The sequence below is a fragment of the Ceratosolen solmsi genome, unplaced genomic scaffold (assembly GCF_000503995.2).
Source record: "Ceratosolen solmsi marchali unplaced genomic scaffold, CerSol_1.0 scaffold41, whole genome shotgun sequence".
Lineage (NCBI taxonomy): Eukaryota > Metazoa > Arthropoda > Insecta > Hymenoptera > Agaonidae > Ceratosolen > Ceratosolen solmsi.
Genome location: NW_011948424.1, coordinates 6,031,051 through 6,052,173, shown reverse-complemented (window position 1 = coordinate 6,052,173; position 21,123 = coordinate 6,031,051). Strand labels below are relative to the sequence as shown.

General features: G+C 26.7%; 1 protein-coding gene across 1 annotated transcript in view; it reads left to right on the top strand.

Annotated features, from left to right (window-relative positions):
• Positions 1–903: 903 nt before the first annotated feature.
• larp (La related protein) overlaps positions 904–21,123 on the top strand; it is a 27,897-nt gene continuing 7,677 nt past the window's right edge. The window contains exons 1-5 of the mRNA XM_011500230.1: positions 904–1,142; positions 1,776–2,510; positions 19,597–19,660; positions 19,824–19,833; positions 20,864–20,917. Of these exons, the coding sequence (XP_011498532.1) occupies positions 1,001–1,142; positions 1,776–2,510; positions 19,597–19,660; positions 19,824–19,833; positions 20,864–20,917 (1,005 nt within the window). The 5' untranslated portion in view covers positions 904–1,000. The remainder of the gene's footprint in view (positions 1,143–1,775; positions 2,511–19,596; positions 19,661–19,823; positions 19,834–20,863; positions 20,918–21,123) is intronic.

Sequence of the window (21,123 nt, the reverse complement as noted above, 5' to 3'; positions counted from 1 at the left end):
GCCGAAACGTGCGCGTCGAGGAGCGGCGAGGAGAGGAGCGGTGCGGCGCGGTGAGGTGAGGCGTAGAGAGGTGTGGAGCGGCGCGGTGCGGCGCGGAGTGGTGTGGAGAGGAGAGAAAAGGGAGTCCCGAAGCCGAAACTTGTGTCGAAGACAGTACGGGATCCACTTTATTCAAAGGCAGTAGTTATCATTTTGCGGTGGCGCGATAAATTACGCGCTAATCCACGAGGGAGATTATGGACGCTGATCACACGTCGAGCGTGCAGACGTCGAGCGAGTAGGGGAGAAAAAATTAAAAGTAAGGTCCCAGTCAAACACGAGGTAGGCGCGCGCCGCTATCTCACATAACCTCACTTGTCGCGAATTTCTTCGCATATTATCGTCATGTCTGGCATGTAAAGCGCGTGACTCGAGTGGAGGAGTGTACGAAGTCAGGAGTCAAATTCATGTCTAATCGAAGGCTGTAAAAGACCTCGGATCCTGCGAACTTTTTCCTTTCGGCCTCTTCGTCTCCACGAGGTGGAGTGTGAGAGAGAAAGAGAAAGCGAAACGGACAGAGATAGAGTGAGAGAGAGAGAGAGAGCGAGTGAGCGAGTGAGCGAGTGAGCGAGAGTGAGTGAACGGGAGAGAGAGAGAGTGTCAGGATACGGGGTTGCTCTGCTCAAGTGCCGAGAGCCAAGAGAGAGAGAGAGAGAGAGAGAGAAAGAAAGAAAGAAAGAAAGAAAGAAAGAAAGAGGGTGAGCGAGCGAGCGAGCGTGCGTGTTGTGCGTTCGAACGAGCGAATATAAGGTGGAGAGAGAGAGAGAGAGGGAGATAGAAAGAGATAAAGACAGGCAGACAGCGAGAGAGGGTGAGAGAGAGAGAGAGAGAGAGACAGCGTGAGCACCGACCATAGAAAGAGAGTAATCGTGTGAGGAGCGAGGGAGGAAGCAGAACAAGGAGGATAGATAGTTCGAGACGGAACGCAAAAAAAAGGCAAAAAGATACTACTCTCTCAAAGATGGCGGCTAAGGTGGTAAGCAGCGGCATTCAGCAGCATCAGGGCAGTAACGAGAAGGAGCAGGGCCCGACCGGTGTTTCATACGCGAGTGTACTGAATCCAAAGGTTCCGGAGACAACGACGTCGTCCGCAGTGGGTTTAGGTATGTATGGCAATGATTTTAGATCCCGTATTGATCTGGCAAGTAGAATTTTAAATTTTAAATTATTCGTGAATCTCGATTGACGTTTAAAACTTTAAATGGCTCGTCATTATGTTTTATACGAAAGTAATTAATAAATTTAAAAGCATTTATTTGCTCGATTTCGTTTGGGTTATTTGGTGTTATCATCAATAAAAATTGTATCGCCTTAGATAAATGTTGTCGCGGGAGAATGGCTTAGTTTAAGATTACCGAATATTTGATTTATATTATTGTCTCTCGTGTATGTTAGGAAGGATTCTAAAGTTTATTATATGAATCTGCTATTTCATAGAAAATTTGTAAATTGTAGATGAAAGGTAACATTCATGGTCTTAACTGTCATTTAAGCAAGTGTTATTTCTTTCTTTTTTAGTTTATTTTACCTCTCGATTTAAGTACGTTATCCAAAGCATTTTTATTTTTAATCTTTGCCAAATTTTTATTAACGTTTCATTTCATATATGCGCTTAGTTGTCATAAAAGGCAATTGGCTTTCAAATGTCGCTTGCTATTCAGATGCTGTCGGTATAAGTTGAAACTTTGTCAAATTTTGCATTATAAATATCTTATGATTCTCCTTTAATTTTTTAGGATGTACTAAAGAGAATAACAAAGAGAACATTGGCGAACAAGTCTCGACTCAACAGAATCCGGATGAGACTAAAGGCAAGTCTTATAAAAAGGCTTGTCGCAGATTTGAAACTCACAGACATAAAATTACAGAGCGTAGACTGTATGGAAATTACGTACCACACAATAATACACCGGCTCCTATAGAAGCTACCGCCCCTGTAAAAACTACAAACGTAAGTCGTCCCAACGGAAGCGTTCAAGAAGGACATAACGAAGTTTTAAAAAATGGAGATATTGGGAGCGATGGAGAATTTCAAACCGTCGCTCCAAAAAGTGCCAGACGAAAGGAAAAGTTAAAGGAGCAGAGGGAATATGTAGAGCCTCAACCATATCGTAATAAGGATAAGCAAAGGTTGCATGGTCGTAATGGGGAAAGTAACGAAAGATTACATAAGGAGAGGGAGTACCTATTTAATGCCAAAGATGGATTGAAAGATAAAGAGAAAGAGAAGGACAGAGACGCTGAGGTGTATGTCGAAGAAGTTGAACATCAACCCATAAGATACATCGAGGCACCAATTCCTGTCGTCAATCCTTGGACAAAGAGCAAAGTAAATACGTTACAGCCAGCCGCCCCGACACCAACTACAACTCCTGCTCCTGCAGTGACAGCATCTGCACCCGTTCCTGTAAATAAAGTCGTCGAAAAAGAAAAGAGAGTTTTACAGCCGCAACAACAGAAAGTTAAAGCTGGTAAGTTTTTTCTATCTGGTATGTTCAAATGAAATTCAAGCTTAAGTGCCACTTTAAATTATCCACAAATTTCAATACAAATCATGAAAAATACTTGGTTAAAAATTTAATAATTTAGCTTAGATAAAAAAAATAACAAAAAAAAAACAATGTATTATTTTTTATTTGTATTGGATGTATTTTTGTATTAAATTTACAAATTAATAATTTACTAATTTGCAATATTTCTTGATAGTAACAGCATGTTCCTTTAATATACGATTTAAATACTATTGGGTAATATATTTTTCTTATGGAGTACCAATTTAAGATTCAATAAGGGAAAAAAAATCATTTATTCAGGGTATTTGTACAAGTAATTTATAAATTTATTATATGTCAAAAAAATTAATTATTTTCAGACTGTAAATTTTTATGCTTTGCCCTAATTTATGATGAAACTTAATGAATCAATTATTACTATCTGCAATAAGTTTTCATGTAGGGGTGGCAATAATTTAATGTTATAAAAATTTATTAATTTATCTACAATAAATATAAACTATTTTATTCTATTTTATTTTATAATGTTAATTAATACATAGTGGGAAGGCAAATATATACAGTATATTTGCTAATGTAATTTATGATATTTATTAAGTATTAATTATACATATTATGGATGACAAAAATTGAATTTACTGTGCTTCAGTAAACAAATATTATTTCACGTAAGTTGATAATGCGTTAAAAATATTTTATATAATTGAAACACTTTAGTTCTTGTGTTATTATTTTTTTTTTATTTAATTTTCATAGTTACTTATATATTTCAATATATAATAAGAATAAAAACTTTATTTCACCATTTATTTCTTAACTTTAATACCACATATATATATATTTTTTTTATACATTTCTATTATATTTAATATTCAAAGAGTAATAAATAATAGTCAAGGATGGGGGTATATCATTACATTATTTATATCCGTTTACTTAAGAACATTATTATAGATAATAATAAAAAAATCCTACCAATAATTGATAATCAATAATACAATTTAGACTTGTATTTGTATAACATTAATATCCTAATCTTAGAATAAAAAAAGCAGGTTAATTACATTACAAATGTGAGGTATGTCTTAAATTTTTATTGAAAAATGAAAAACACTCATCACCAATTAATATTGTCATGAAATTCGATTAAGAAATTTTCTTCTTGATTATTAATGTAAAAAAATTAACATACGAATTATACATTTCCTTCGAAAAATGTATTTTGTGTAAAATACCGGCCGTCTATCTATTCTGTAATGACAAAATAATATAAGATTTCATCATTACACATACGTAATATGTAGTACCTACATCTTACATTTATGAGAGTATTTCAACGAAACTGATCAATCACGTGTTATCGAGGAGCGCTTATAATTTTCTTACGTGATTATCCGATTGTTGGGCTCGAGTTAAATTTCCATTTATCAGACCGTAATAACTTATACATTGTATTAATCAACTTAGTTTCTCTTTGGACGTCCATTTTGGACGTAGAATTAAACATTTATTTATTTATTTATTTATTTATTGTTTTTTTTTTTTTTTTTTTATAGAAAAACAAAATATGGAAAGCGTTATATTACGAATAATCGTGTTTTATGATAAAATAATTAACAAAAAGTAATACGAGAGTAATAGGCACGTAATGTTTAATGGGTATTAATAATTTTTTCATTATTGTTTGATTTTCTTTTTTTTTATTCTTTTTTTTTTATTCTTTTTTTTTTTTTTTTTTTTTTTTTTTTTTAATTAAAATTTATCTAAGTTATAAACCTTCCTTAAGTAAAGATTACATTGCTCAAATTAAATATAAATTATTCGTACTTACATAACTTTAAGGTTAGGTTTTAATCCACGTGCCTCGAACGATATTACTACGAATAATGTAAAATTTTGTTACTTTAACTTTGAAAATGTACAATATGTAGGTAAAATCACATAATTGAAAAATTACGATAAACTTTAATTAAGAAATGGTTTAGTAATTGGATAATATAAAATTATAAACAAATGGAATTTCGGACAATGACAATTGATTATTAATTAATTAATAGAAAAAGTTCTGATGAAAAGCAAAATTGTTTATAATAAATGATGGAAATTTGTTTCAATAAATAAATACATCGAATTAGTTTAAATTAAATTAATTTTTATATGTCGTGCATGCTATAATTATACTTTAAGTTTGTAATACGCGCAGTATTTTATTTCATAACTTCATATCCTGAAGATTTCTTTCTTTAATCATTAATTTTATAAAACATGCATAAAATAATTATTGTCATTTTATTGTATTATATTTATGTTAGCTTCAATTTTAAGCGAAACGTGTAAAGACGAAAAATAGTTAAAAATATTTTGTTGTGAGGTGGCTAATCAATTTGCATTATCAAATATATTTATAAAAAATGTTAAATTCGATAATTATAATATAAATATTAAGTTTGAAACTTAATTAATCCAAATATAAAAACGACGCGTTTTATGTAATAATTTACAATTTTTAACATTGTATTGAAAATTTTGAATGATTCATTTTATTAATTGAGGAAAATTTTCTTATTGGCTTAAGTTTTTTTTTTTTTTTTAACTGAAATTAAATACTTTTGTGTTTGGTTATATTCATCTTCCAAATCTTAAAAAGCAACTGTGTTATATATATATATATATATATACATATAACAACAAATATGTAAACTGTCATTGTATTAATATTTTATTATAATACCAATACTATATTTCCTTGTAGTGTTACTACTTTATTCTGCTTAAAATAATTGTCTTAAAATGACGCATCCATCGTTTAAAATAAGTTTACAAACATTCTTTTAATATTAAAGATATACTTATCGAATGTTTAGACACTTATAATTTATACTATTATATAAATATCCAGTTTAGTGTCAATTTAATTTCAATATGTATTATTGTATTTGATTTTCTTACAAGATGAATATTGAATAAAGCAACTTAGATGTTAAGCATATTTAATAAATGATATTTCTGAAGGCTATATAATTATGTTATCCAGTGGGGTAAATTTTGTTTTTCATTAGAACCGTATCAGAAATATTGGCCAATGAAGAGAGGCAACGTGTAGTTTCGTTCCACGCGTCTAGACAGATAAAGACGAAGCTCAAGTTTAAGAGGTATTTACGCAGGTACAGAGTTGCCTGTATATCATTTAATCACTTTTTAGTTATTTTAAATTTACCTTTATTTGTCGATGAAAAATTTGGTTTACCTAAAACAAAATTAAATATAATAATCTATTTGGCTACTCTACGGTGAATACGAGTACGTCTACATTATTACTGCGATTTTACCAAGATTCTGTTAATACAAGCTTTATACATTATAGCTGTAAAATTACCTAATTTAGCTAATACTAATTTTTGGGACAAGTTTTTTTTTCTTTTATCGGTAGTGTCATATATTTTTGACACAAAAAAAAAACAAATTAAAAATAATGTAATCGTAAATTTTTATAAATCCTTATCTGTTACACATAAAGAACATACATCAATCACTCTAGTAGCTGGAAAAAGAAATTAATTTTCTAATGATGTCGCAATTAAATCGTATTTGTTAAACAAATACTAATTCTCAATTTTCTATTCTACTCTTTATAAAAGTGAAAGTTATTATTTAAAATTCATAACCATAAATTGTTAGTCAAATAGTTTATTGAATTGAATTTAACGATACATAATGCTGCTTGATTACTTTGTATAATTTCTCTATTTATCATTAAACATAAATTACATTTAAAAGAGTATATACAATGAATACTAAGTCAATTGCTTTATTAGACCGATGAATGACAAAATAGACAAATATAGTTTGTGAGCTTTTGATAATATAGTTAAAAAAAGATTTTTTAAACTAATTTTCATTTTATACAAATTTTAATAATTATAGTATGACAGGAAATATATTGTAATTTTAAGAAATTTCTGAATATCTAAAGACACGGTTTTGTTACACAACTTATGCATTGGAATGACGAATACACATTTTATACAGCTTTCACGAAAAAATTAAATAACCAAGTTTTTACTGGACACGTACTTATTTAACATAAAATTATTCAATAAGTAAAGATTTGTTTTTAAAACAATAGCCTTATATTTAAATGTCGAAGAAGATCATTGAAAGGTGCCAATAAAGTGAAGAAAACTAAAATTATTTTAATAACATGACAACTGAAATAAAGAAAAAATTAAATTGTATTTTGTGGATAAGCATTGATATATGAATTATATGCTCTCTATAAATTACATTTAACCTATAATTTAAATAAAAAAATATCATTTTTTAAACTTAGACTCGATCTTTTTTTGGCTAAGGGGGCATTGTAATAAAAAAGTAATATTCTAAAGAACATTACCACTGTCTTAGATATAAGAAGTAAAATTAAATATGTAAAATTCACTTCATATATTTATGCCGCTTAATTTTAGGCACTTTTAATGCATATTGTTTTATTTCATTTTTGACATAATTAATAAATGAATTATTTTTTATAATTGACAAATTTCTAAAGAGTATTGTATTTTTTTGTGACCTTGAATTTATTTATTTCGGAATAAAAATTATAATTTTAATACAATAATATTTAGGTATTCACAAAATAATATAAGAAACAAGATATTTTTTCTATAATAATAATAATAATTATTATTATTATTATTGATATATTGATAATAGATAATAATAATTATTATTATTATTATTATAATACTATTAATTAAAAACAGAAGAAAAACTTAAAACATTAGGTAAATTAAGTAAATTAAATATTCATTTCATTGTTTTCTCTCAGAACTTCATGAAGTAATGTGTATTTAGTGAACTCAACCATATGCGAGGTTAAATTTAGTAAAAATAATAACTAGTAATTTAGCCACGTAATAAGTTCTGTACAAATTTTCGAATTAATTTGGAATACGGAATGTGTACTCGTACAAACAAGTAAACATGCGTTTGTTTACGAACGAATAAATCATTGAATATGTGTCTGACAGGCCATTTCTTATAATTAAGTTTTTTATGAATAATCGTATTCATGCGCGGTTAAATTGAATAACTCAATTGTGAGAATAAACTATGATTCTTTTTAACTTTGTGATTTATTTTGTATAGTAGCCAATAATGAATATTAAATAGTTTATTTCTAAGACTTTTATAATTTTGTAATTACATACATTCCTATGAACGCGTGTCTACGGGAATAAATAAATTCATATATAAATGTACGGATAGTCGTATGCACTAACATAATGTAATGTAAGGCTCGAGGATGCAATTATTGTGCGCTTTCCTTGAACTTTTGTGAGAGTGAGAGGTATCATACGTCATAAAGATTATAACTACTAATGATGCATAATATAAAAGCTCTAAGCCTTTTATTTTGACAAATAAAGAGGAATAATGGCACAACTAAACGAAAACTGTCTTGTATTACATTTTTTCTTCTATATTTTGTTTTGGTTATCATTGAGAATTTCGTACATGTTCATTGTTTGCTGTCACAGTCATTCTTTTGATGACAGTAATCACCAGAGGGGAAAGCACATAAAACAATATATTGATAATAGATTAACGTGTCTATTTTATCTTGTTTATTACTAACAAAATAGTTAATAATGAATATATGAGTTATTTATGTTTCACAGTAATTTCAAATCTCGATGAAATTAGAATTTTTTTGCACAAATATTTGGCTCTAATTGGTCTGCTAAGGCATATATTTTCATATAGCGAATATGTTATATATATATATATATATATATATATATTTATTTATTTATTTATTTATTCATTGCTATCAATCTATGGTGTTACACATATGATTAATTTATTAAATTAACAGTGCCACCCATTATGATAATAGTGCGACCTCAATATTAACCACAACATGTTTATTATTATTATTTTTTAAAATGTTTTTATTATACGTGTTATTTTTAGTAGTTGTTAGGCTATTATAATCAGGCAATAAACAGCTCAATTCAGAGCTATATTTTATACAAAAAACTATGTGGAATTATGATGTAATGAATTCTATACGCGCGATAAATCATACCATATGTTGCCAATAAATATCGACGATAATTAATTTGATTAAAATATTCATTAGTGGTATAAATTAAATCATATTTATTTAACTAATTGAAATATAAAGAAAAAAAAATATTCACGCTCACGCAAATCTGGCAATTCTTTATCTCATTATGTAAATTATAATTACAAAGTAATAAGTATTTTAAAAATAAACTTTGGAAGCTTCTTTAATAAAGAGTGTATAATAGATATTTTTATTATTCGTATAATCGCAATAAAATTTTTCTTATTTTTTTCAAATATAGCTTCATTATGTTTGGATAATTGAATTTCAATTTTGTTTTATTTGAAGCTATTAAATTTCTATATACTTTTAGTATTTCTATTTTAATTGAATATCCTTGAATATTGATAGTTGTTAACAACTTTTCAATACAAGATTGATTGTAAATCATTTTAATCCCGAAGCATCGATATAATTATTATTTAATTAATTGAATACTCTAGCAGATACTACTTTATTATATTATAGTGAATAAAGTTCTCTTCAGTTATAAAAAACTGAATTTTGCTTTTTTTGTGCGTAACGTTGAAGAAGCATATGGCGGCAGAGAGTGAATTTTTTTTTAAAAATTAAAATACAACGCATAGTTTTCAATGTGAATTAATTCAAATAGTTTGTCGAATTTACTTAATTTAAATATACTGGATGTCATTTTTTTTTTTTTTTTTTTTTTTTTTTTTTTTTTTATCATTATGCAATAATTTCTTTATTTTAAATTTATTCTTGTAAAAACAATATATATCTGATAGTAAATTGTTTATTAAATCAAAATTGATCAAAGAATATATTGAGTTTTAGAAGCGCTTAATAAATTATTGAAACAAATTTAAATATCAAGTTTATATGTAGATTACTTTTCTTTTAATATTTCGAATTGGTTTGATTAAGAGAAATGAATTTATTTCATTCTTAATTAATGTATTTTTTTTCTTCAATTCTTTGAACGAAATCGTGATTTATAATTTTTATACCTTTAAGAAAATTCTCAAATTTCAGTTTATGGTTTCTAACTTGATAAGGAGAGAAAAAGCAAACATTGATGGTGGTAACTGTAATCAATTAACTTATTCCTAATTTCTCTTAAGATTATGGCGCACGCATGCGCAATATACAAAACAAATGTGTGTATATATTGAAATTTTAACTTATCGTAGGTTTTATAATGATTGATGTTCGTGCTTTTTATCTTTCTTGAGCAATAAATTATTTTATTGTCGTAACGTCTTTTTACATAAACAATTAACATAAAATTTTTATAAAACGTGAAGATGGTATAGTGAGCGATTAGCCTATTCTTTGGTTATACTCTTTTCTACTATATAGTACTATTTATAATTTCTGGCAAGATTTTCCGTTAAATACGAGATCGCTCACATTATTAAAATGTTCCAACTTTATTATTCGCTTTTTCTTCAGTATTTTAATTTAATTTCTGTGATTTTGATCGTTCGATGATTGTTAATAATATAAAGTTAAAATTGTCTTGCTTATTGAAAAGCTAATAATTTAAGTAAAAAACATTTTATTTGATAGGCAACCATATAAAATAAATTTGATCAATTTAATAATTTTTATTGACAATATTGTCGTACTGCATTTAAAACACACAGTAAAGAATATTTGATTTATTAAATCTGATTATATGGTATGCATGAATAGCAAATAAATATATTAAAGTATTACAATATTTTTTTATCGAAATTCTATTTCTGTATAAAAATACAAGTGTTTTTAGACAAAAATTTGATATTTAATCCTATGTAGCATATCTTATCTAGATGGATGATAATTTTTTTTTTAGTTAAACATTTTATTCATAAGTGAGCGAGTTTTTATTACAACTAATTTTGTAGTAGCTAATACAATACGAAATAGTACTATTATTAATTTAACTAATAAAATAAATCAACCCATTAATACAATATATGTGCTAAGCAAACGTTTTCTTTATAATTAAGAAATTAAAATATTTTTTGAGCTTAACTTTTTAGATTATAATTTAAAATAAATATTATGTACATAGTTAAATTTATGTTGAGCGTTTGTACATCATCATTATTAATATAAACATATTTTTGTATCTAATATTGTTGCTGATAGTCAGTTTTTTTAGAATAATCTGCTAAAATGAAAATAATTTTTATTTACTTTTTATTGGTTTTATTTGTTAACGTCTGGCTTTTATTTGTGAATATAAATGTATATATGATTTTATTGGATAATTTTTTAAAATATAAATCTAATTTTAAAACCAGTTAGATTTCTCTTTTTTCCATTACTATAAACGATTAAACAAATTTATAAAATATTTTATAGCCTTATTTTGTAATTTTTAAATAAATTGATAAAAAAAAAAATTTATTTTTTCTTGTGCATAAGAGATGACATACATTTAACTAATGAATTCTAAAAAATCTTTAAAATTGATATATAATGAATTTTTTTTACATTACTGATTTTATTTAATGTTTCAAATTATATGGTCTTGTCTACAATAGTTTTTATCTACGTATATTTGTCGACTATTTATGTACATTTTTGTCGATAAAAGTGTTTTGAATGTTTTGTAATGTAGTGAAATACGTGAACATTAGTTTGAAAACAAAATTTTAATATTTATTAATTTTTCAATTATTTTTTCTTATTTTTTTTTTTTTTTTTTTTTTTTTTTAAGTAAATTAGCAGTTGTTTCACATTCTTATCGCTCATTTTATAATTTACCTAGAATTGTATTAATATATTAAACATTATCCGTGTAACCGATGTTATAACAGTAAATTAGTATAGATAATATACATTAAGTCTATTTAAAAATGTATTAATCGAGATTATTGTAATGTCACGGTTATAACCGAGCATCGATAATTTGTATTACAATTGAAAAAGATCGTCGAATGAATTTACTTCTTTTATTATTTTACACACACACATATATATATATATATATATATATATATATATATATATATATATATTTGTATGCATGTAAATTTTAAATAATCGTGAAATTTGAAGTTTAATGTTTTTAAAATTAAAAGAACATTATACCAAGGTTGCAATTTGAATATCAACTTGAATTTTCTTACGTTACATATGTAAATATATATATATATATATATATATATATATATATATATATACAAATATTATATGAAAATATTATATTTTTGCCAAAAATTCTATATTAATATTGCTATATTAAATATTGCTAAATTTTTCGTAAGAATTCTTAGTTAAGTTTAAAAATTATTTTGCAAAGGAAATTCAAAACTTTAATTTCTCTATTTTTATCGTGTATGTTACTTGTTTCTTTCTTTAGTTCGAACATGAATCACTGTGTGCCAATTTTTCCAGTCAACGATACTTTGAATATTATTAATAGTATTTATTTAAGCGTATTTAAGTTTCTAGAACTTTATTGTTTATTTTAGCAAACAATACAGTTAGGTAAAATAAATGTAGAGCTACTACATTTACCCTCGTTATAAATAAAGGAAGCATTTGTTTTGAATAATTATTTGGCGGATAAAATAATTTTCATCGGAATTAGTCAGTAGTAGCTGCGTTCGATAGTAGCGCAGCTTCGACCATTTGATAAGTCTTAGCCCTTTCTCTTTTATTATCATTTTTCATAAAAAAAAAAAAAAAAAGCAAGTATTATTTCGCAAAATTTCATTTGCTAAATATTATATACTTTCTATATTACTCAATAAGCGAATAAATTAAGCGCTTATGAGTGTCGAGTGCGGGACGTTCTCCGCTTGTAAACGGCTATTGCACCTGAACGATATAGACGAGTACGTGTAACCAGCACTGCTTGGCTATTGCCTCAGAAATGATCTGTCCGAAGTCGAACGACAAACGAAAAGTCGGAGCCAAGTTACGTGTGAGATGTAGATAGCCAAGCACCACAACCATGCACCGATGCAGTAATAGTTGTCGGTGAAAAACCTTGTCTATGTATACAATACACGCTCGCTCGTGCATACACTTACTTCATACTAATGCGGCTACGTTTTTTACGTTTGTGCGGGCTCGTATGCGTTACCGTTCGATACCTTTTCTCGATGGTACCCGTCGTTCGCGCGTTTGTTTTACTTTAGTTCTTCACAAACCCTCGTGACGTGATTTTCTCCTGTGTTTCGCGCGCTGCGTTCCCAGTTTCGTTACGTTCAAAGGAATTTCCCGGGAATTTTTTTTTTTTTTTTTTTTTTTCTTTATTGTCGAACTCTTATAATTCTCGTTAAAATCCTTTGCTATTTTCTCTTAATTTGTAAATTAGTCATCGAATTATTTTGGAATACTTGTAAGTGAGTGCTAGTGACACGGATACTTTCTGTGACCTTTTGTGTGCTTCTAGTGTTGCTCGTTAAGCGATGATTTACTAGTGATTAATTATATATAGAAAAAGAACAAAAGACGAAGAGAGAGAGAGAGAGAGAGAGAGAGAGAAAGAGAACTGTATTTGAGGTGAATCAACGAGGTACTTTCATCACCATGAAGATTAATGAGTTTGATAAGGGATTAGTTCAGAGTGAGTGTCGATACATAAGCGATGAAATTCTATTCCAATGCTTTACCGTATGTGTATATTTCAAATAATAATTTTTATAGTTGGTCAGCTTTTTTTCATGGTGATATATCATGGGGATAATGTCACTTGAAAGTTCGAATAAAAATCCGACCGATACAATAACATTCATGGAATATTTGAATACCTCACATTAACAGATAACTATAACAAGCTCTTACCAAATTGAAATACTTTTATCATTTTTATTAAAATAATTATCCATGGGTTGATCGCGCCTGCCATTTTACTCTGCACAAAAGCACAAAAATTGCAGCCTTGATGACACCTCACCCTATTTCGAGTACATGTGCCAGGCCCACCACGTGTCATCAACATATCCAGTCGAGTGCAGCCTTGCAAACGAATCACATAGTTTTTGTTGTTACTGCTTCACTATGCATGACTGCTTCATTCCGAGGACATATCGAATATAATAGAAAGTCTAGAATATTATAAATAAATAAAAAAAATAATAATAAAAAAAAAGCTTTTGTTTAATAACATAAAAATGAATAATTAATTATCCGCGATCGGGCTTACTAATTTTTATTCTAATTTTCTAAATTTACCATATAATTCTTTAAATAACTCTTTATTTGACGTGTATTTAAATGCCATATTGACCTTTTTTTTTTTTTTTTTTTTTTTTTTTTTTTAAATTTAACTAGCATAAAGTTCATAGAACAAAAATAAATTTTAAATATTATTATTATTATTTATTTATTTATTTTATTTTTTTTTTTTAATTTAAAAGAATAAATTATACGAAGGTTTTTGGAACGTTGAAAAAGCAATGGCCACTACACGCGGTAAACGAAAAATAAAATACTTATCGGAATTTTTAAGTAATTTATATACCACAACAAAAGACAAAACATGATTCAATAATGAACATAATAAGGCTGTGAAAAAACTAATTAAATAAATAAATATTATTTAAATTCAATACGACTTATGAAATTAACACTATTTTTATAATAAAAAATTAATGAACTTTGGTTATTTCACCATTGTGAAATAACATTGTTAATATGATAAAAAATAGATTATTATTTGTATAAAACAATTCAGTAGCATGTCTTTCTTTTTTTTCTTTTTTTCTTTTTACATTATTTATGCTTAAAATAATAACTTAAACTATGTGAAAATTTTTAATAAGGAATTCGTTTGTTGGATTATTCAATGCAATAAAATTAATAAAAATCAAAATTGCCCATTTAATGTATATTCTTCAATATTTTGAAATTCGTTAATATTACTATTTATTTTATTACTTTTAATATTTTATCTAAATATTATAATTTCAATTTTCTTAAATATAAGTTTGTTATGAAAAGTTACGAATTTATTCACAAAAACTACAGAATCTCGAGTCTGCACATATTTTATCTTTTTCTTTCAACCTTCAAGTCGACAACTACTTTCTTTCGCAATAATTACATTTTGCGATATTGGAACGATTGTACAAACGAATCGAAGAGAGCTGAATATTCACATTTTTGCCTCCTAAATAAAATGTTATATATTTCATGTGAATCAGTACTTTTATGAATGACTAACTGATGTATATTATGCATGCCAATTATTTAATTAAATTAAATTCGTTTATTTAATAATTAAGCATATAGCAAAATGGGCATGTAATTTGCTCTATTTTGCTTGTGATTTCTATGCAGTCCAATTGATGTTTACATATTTTTCACGGCATACGACTATATTCTCCACAACTTTAATGACTTTTTTTTTATTCGTGATATTACTCATAATACATAGTTTACATTTAATTCTTATACTTTGAAATATCTTTTTTAAGCATGAAAAACATTAGTAGATTTAATGGGTGGGTTGTATTTGATGTTTAATAACTTTTTTATATGTTCTGGTTATAAAAACCATCTAATTAAAAAAGTAGATTGGTTATGATTCTTTAACGATAATATTGATTATTAAATTATATAATAATTATTCATTTACTTTATGCTTACTTCAATAAATGTTGCTTTTTGTATAAAGTAAATTTTAAAGAAAAGTTATTTTAAACGACGCCTCTAACGAAAAATGCTTATTTTTAATATTTAAATTACCTTTTGTTCAGAATAATCCTCTTTTATTAGTAAAAAAATTATGCTTATTTTGTATGCAGCTTTCCATGATTATTTTTTATATTATATTTGTGCAACAATGTATTAAATTTATAACCCAGTAATATGTGTATTTATGATATATGTATAACATGTATTTATAATTTTTATTTATTTATTTATTTTTTTTGTTGTTTATTAATTTTCACGAGGATTTTAAAAATCTATAAATGAATATTAAGACTTTTCTTGGCGTATTTTTAACTAAGTGGTATATAATAATGATAACAAAATTTAAAAATATGTTTTCGCTAAATTACATCTTATCAAATTGTTTCAAGCAATAGATTTGGAATAAGTAACAATTTTAGCCATAAAAATAATTAAGATAACTAACAGTAATTAAATTAATGAGAAACTTTAGAAATAAGTTGTTCACATACTATTAATTTATTAATTTGTAATTTTATCAAGAAAGAAACTATTTTGAATTTTGAGTTTACATGGAATTCTCAATTAAAATTTATGATGTATTTACAATAAACTCAATAAACATCAATTTTATAAAGTATAATTTTAAGGAAATTTAAAAATTAAATTTTTAATTTACGAATTAAAGTAGCATAATCACACTAGTATTTGTAAAATGTATAGTTAATACATTTTTGATCCAATGATTAATTATTTGATTATTTGATAATTTATTTACTTGTATTAAATTTGTGGTAATAAGCTTTTTCGTACATAAATATTGCATATTACATTATTTAAACAATGATATATATATATATATATGAATATATATATATATAAGTATATTATATATATATTTATTATATTATATTATTATATATATATATATATAAATGATATATATATATATATAAGTAAGAGGGACATTGTGTTAATCACGGGATTTCTTTCTTTTTTTCGTTTAAGTGTGAACGCAAGCATCAGTGTTAGAGCATACGACGAATGTCTTATTTAAACGATTTTTTTTTAATTTAGCGAGGTTTTCATTATTCAGTGATAATATATTAACAAGCGCATTCATTAAATGCGAAATTTTAAGGTTAAAAATATTGTTATATAATATATTTAATTTCAGTTGATTAAATATAATTTATCATAATGATTCTGTCATGCAATTACATATATATATATATATATATATATATATTTTTGCATCCATTTGTATTTTGCGTGAAGTTAAATGTAATTAAATTCACTACACATCTTTGAAGTCATTGAATGTCATACTAAGAATATATTACATCATAACAAAATATTGGCTCTGCTAATGTCGAATACCGCATTTCTCTAATTCCATCGCCATTTCTTTATATTATATAATAAGTTAATATAAATATTTATGAAATTATTTATTTTTATTGAGTTTAGCTTATTACGAATTTAGCAATAACTTATTTGTATTGGTATTTATTTTTCATTATATTTAAGAAAATCGAACATATCTCAATGCATATTGAAATAATGTTACTTATGTTATTAAGTTTTAACTCTTTAGTACAATAATAGTTTTCGTTATGCAATTAATTCAATTAATTGTATAATATGAAAAAATTTCATTAGCTTAGAAAGCAGCATGTTTATCATTCTAAATTTTTTTAACCAAAATATATTACGATCATCATCTAAGCACAACTCGATATTACTCATATAATTTACAATATTTGAAATGTTTATAAATTCAATTAATTCATATATTTAATAATTAAAATCAAGGGACAATATAATGTTGAATGAGGATATTGAAGTATATGAATTATAAATCATTATATTTGAATTTAATAATCTGTTGCATATCCATTTGTAATTTGTATAATTATTGATTCACTTCTCTTAGTTTTTAATCTTATAATTACGTAATTTTTATGCGATGTTGCTTATCAAGTTCTTGGTTATTTATTTTAATATAATTAATTTATCACAAATTTAATTGCAAAATATAATGAATGCAAGTTCTTCAAACCCATTTTACAAATTATTGCAAATTGTTAATTAAGATTATAATGAAAAAAAAATTAACAAGTAGTTTAATTACTTAAAGATTATTCATTAAATATTTAATAAATTTAACTTTCATAATATACATAATATTTCATTATTAGATATTAGACGTAACTGAGTTTTATCAAATTACAAATACAATTATGAGTTTTGTAGATTATTATAGATTACAATTTTATATGAAATGAAATCGATATTTTTTTTTTTTTTAATCACCTTTTCTGTATAAATTTTTGCTAGCTGCTCAAACTTTATTATTTCATGCTGAAATACATTTATGAATAATAAAGTATTTTTATGCATAACTCTATACCAGAATTCGTATGATTACATTTTTATTTTAGCAAGAATATGTTTTCATAAGCATAATTTTTCAATACTTTTCTGGTACTTAATACAAAAAATTTTCATTGTAAAAGTAGTTCAATATTTTGATTATAAATTATTTAGTAAAATTTTAATTCCCATAATGGTGAGTTTTACAATGCATGGTGGCATTTGTTGTGTGGAATATAATTTTTGTACGAATTTGTGATATTAAATATTATTATTTTATTTTATTGATTAATATTGAATAAGAGGTGAAGAACCTATTATTTGGACGGTCAAGGATATTCCACTGTTGTTCATTAAATTTTCTTGAATAATTAAATAATTTATGTACAATTACAGAAAGTTATAAAAATATTATTTCAATACATGTTATTTAAATTAGTAATACTGTATATTTTAATAAAATTATTTATAGGTAGGCATCACGATATTGCAAATTATCAATGTTTGAATTTTCGTGACTTAGTAATCGAATATTTTTAATGACGTTATTCGAATATTTAATTTAAGAAACATATACTCTTAAGGAATAATAGTTTATTTTTTATAAATTTTTCGTAAATATTAAGTTATGTTTAAGGTTATAAAGTAATTCATTTATCATTGCGCTCGCATGTAAAATGCTCATGTAGTCCTATGACCCTTTTATGTACACAATTTGTTCTTATAAATTATTTTCTCAAATATGAATATATCACAAATAAATGTTTGTGGCATAACCAATGGTATGTAAAATATTAATTTTTTTTTTATTCGAACGCATTCGAACATACAATTATAAATTTTACTTTCACTTTGTGTTTTAGTAAAATGTACAATCATTACTAGAAGCTTTTATTTAATATGAAATTAAAATTTGACTTCAACTTATATTCCATTTCATATTTAAGTTTATGATCATTATTGTAATCTAAATTTTTATCTATCTATATAATTTGAATGTTTTTAGTTACTTGGCATAAGTTAATTTACCAATTAACTAACTTTTGAAATTGTGGATAGATAAAGAAAAAAAAAATGTATTGAAAAATTTTATACGTTTAAAATATATAATATTCCATTATATAATATTTTCTCATTTATACATCTCATTAAAGGCAGTACTTGATCGATGATTAGCTATTAATGAGTGGGGGGGGGGGTAAAAAGACTTTACACTCCCAAATGTTCCGTATGAAGCAAAGACCAAGGTCAAGCTGTTCTGAACTTACAGGCAGGTCGATAAGCTTATTATGAACTTATCTGATAGATTAATTCGCTCCGTGTGTATACGAATATGAATTTTCTACGTCTATCTCGTTGAGTCACGTATAAAGATCCAAGTTTAGCACTATGCTACGACGAACTCATTTTTCTCATTACGGATGAGCTGTTGATACAATTTTTACGAGAGAAACCACGCAAACGATTGTCTTCATATCACAACCTTTGCTTTGCTTTTTTTCTTCTTTTTTTCTTTTTTTCATTTATAAATCATTTGAATATACTATTATCAAGTTGACTATTATATAGCAATAGAATCGAAATTATGTTTACTTTTATTCATTATAGGATTGTAAATCAAACTGATTTATTACTAACCCCAAGTAGAATAATAAATTTTATGTAACTGTTTTTTAATTATATAATATGTGCCACTTTATGTGAATAGATAGGTGTTACGGAACTTTTGATATATTCTTCATTTAAAATGTAATAAATAGTGACCACTGCTCCAATGAGTATTTACATTATTATGAAGGTCTTATCTAACATCGAGATAAAATCACGCACTAATTAAAATTTCCCGCAACTGCAATTACATTACATAGATAACTCGAAAAATTTTTAACTCCAGGGAGGGTATAATCATAGCGCCTCACTAAATAGAAAAATATGTTGTTTTTATTGCAGAAAACGGCGTGAGTAGCAGCGTTCAACCGACAATTGTAAAGGCTTCCAAAGACAGACGAAAGCCGTACACCCCCCCCCCCCCCCCTCCCTCTCCGCTTCCACGCATCCCCGAGCAGCCTCTCTGCTACGTATGCCTCGGTTGCGCGCTTTCTGCGACGACTGGCTTATTGTGACGTCACGGCTGCAATCCCGAAATAAAAGCGCCGGAAAAACGAGGCAGGGTCGAGGCGCCGACGAGCGTCTTCGGCCCTCCAGAACGCGGATTTTACGACCTTACGCAATACGGGACGGCCGAAGCCCCCGTTTGTCTATTTTCGCCCTACCCACTGACGACAACCCTGTGTCTTGCTTCGACACTTTGCGCTATTCTCATTCTTGTTTATTTTCAAGTGCTCTAATGGAGTTAACAGTTTGCTAAGCGCGAAACGCGCTTTCATCACACGTATGATGAATTACTACTACACGTATTATCGCATCCCGTGTTTTTTTTTTTTTTTTTTTTTTTTTTTTTTTTTTTTAATTCGATCCAGCTCGATGAGAAGCGCAACGGCGACTAACTTAATCATACTTACCGAGAAGTTGTCGATTTTTCTGTTTATGGCCCATTGTAAGGAGGATTTTTCATTTAAATCAGTAATCGGTAACGACAAATAAAGAAAATCTGGATAAAATGTTATGCTAGCGCATAAATACGCGATCTGTAAAAAAGTTGACATAAATTCATTTCGTACGTCGTTGAATTAAAAAATTACATTTGATTTTTCTTATCCCCACGGATCGTAATGCCTCAATTTATTTATCTATTTTTATAATTTACTTAGCGAATAATAATAATTTTCATAAAGTCATTGTTAAATAGTCAATATTTCAATAACACAATTCAAGCTTCGTTCTTTAACTACGCATATATTGTTACTACGCTACATTATATAGAAAGTAATTTTGACATTAACGACGTTGTTTAGAATTAAAATAGTAAAATAGGCTCTTAAACAATATTAATGTCAAATATCAATTCTATTAAGCTTTTTATTAATATTAATATTTCAACTTTTTCATATTGAAGTAGTCAATATTTATGTGTATATCGAACCAATGCATTATTATTATATTGAATGCCCTAGAAAAATCAGTGTGGTTTCGCTGTTATTATTATATATATATATATATATATATATTTTTTTTTTTATGAATTAGAAAAATCTACCCACTCAGGCATTAAAGAAATGAGACGAAATAATAAAAAATCTCGTTAAAATTTTTCCAGGCAAGCAATTTCGCGGATATTGGAGATTGGCCGACTTTAGGAGCTCAAGGCGAGGTGCGTATTTTTCCTTTTTTCTCCTTTCTCTCTGTCTGTTCTATCTCTTGTGGGCGTTAGTGAACGTGAGTCGTGTGCACACTTACTCACATACGCATCGCAAAAGCCTATCCCATAAACGTCATTGAACGTCCTTTCCATTCGCCTTGCCAAGGACGTTAAAACAATATTGAATAACGCAAAAGCTAGACCTCGCAAAATTATTG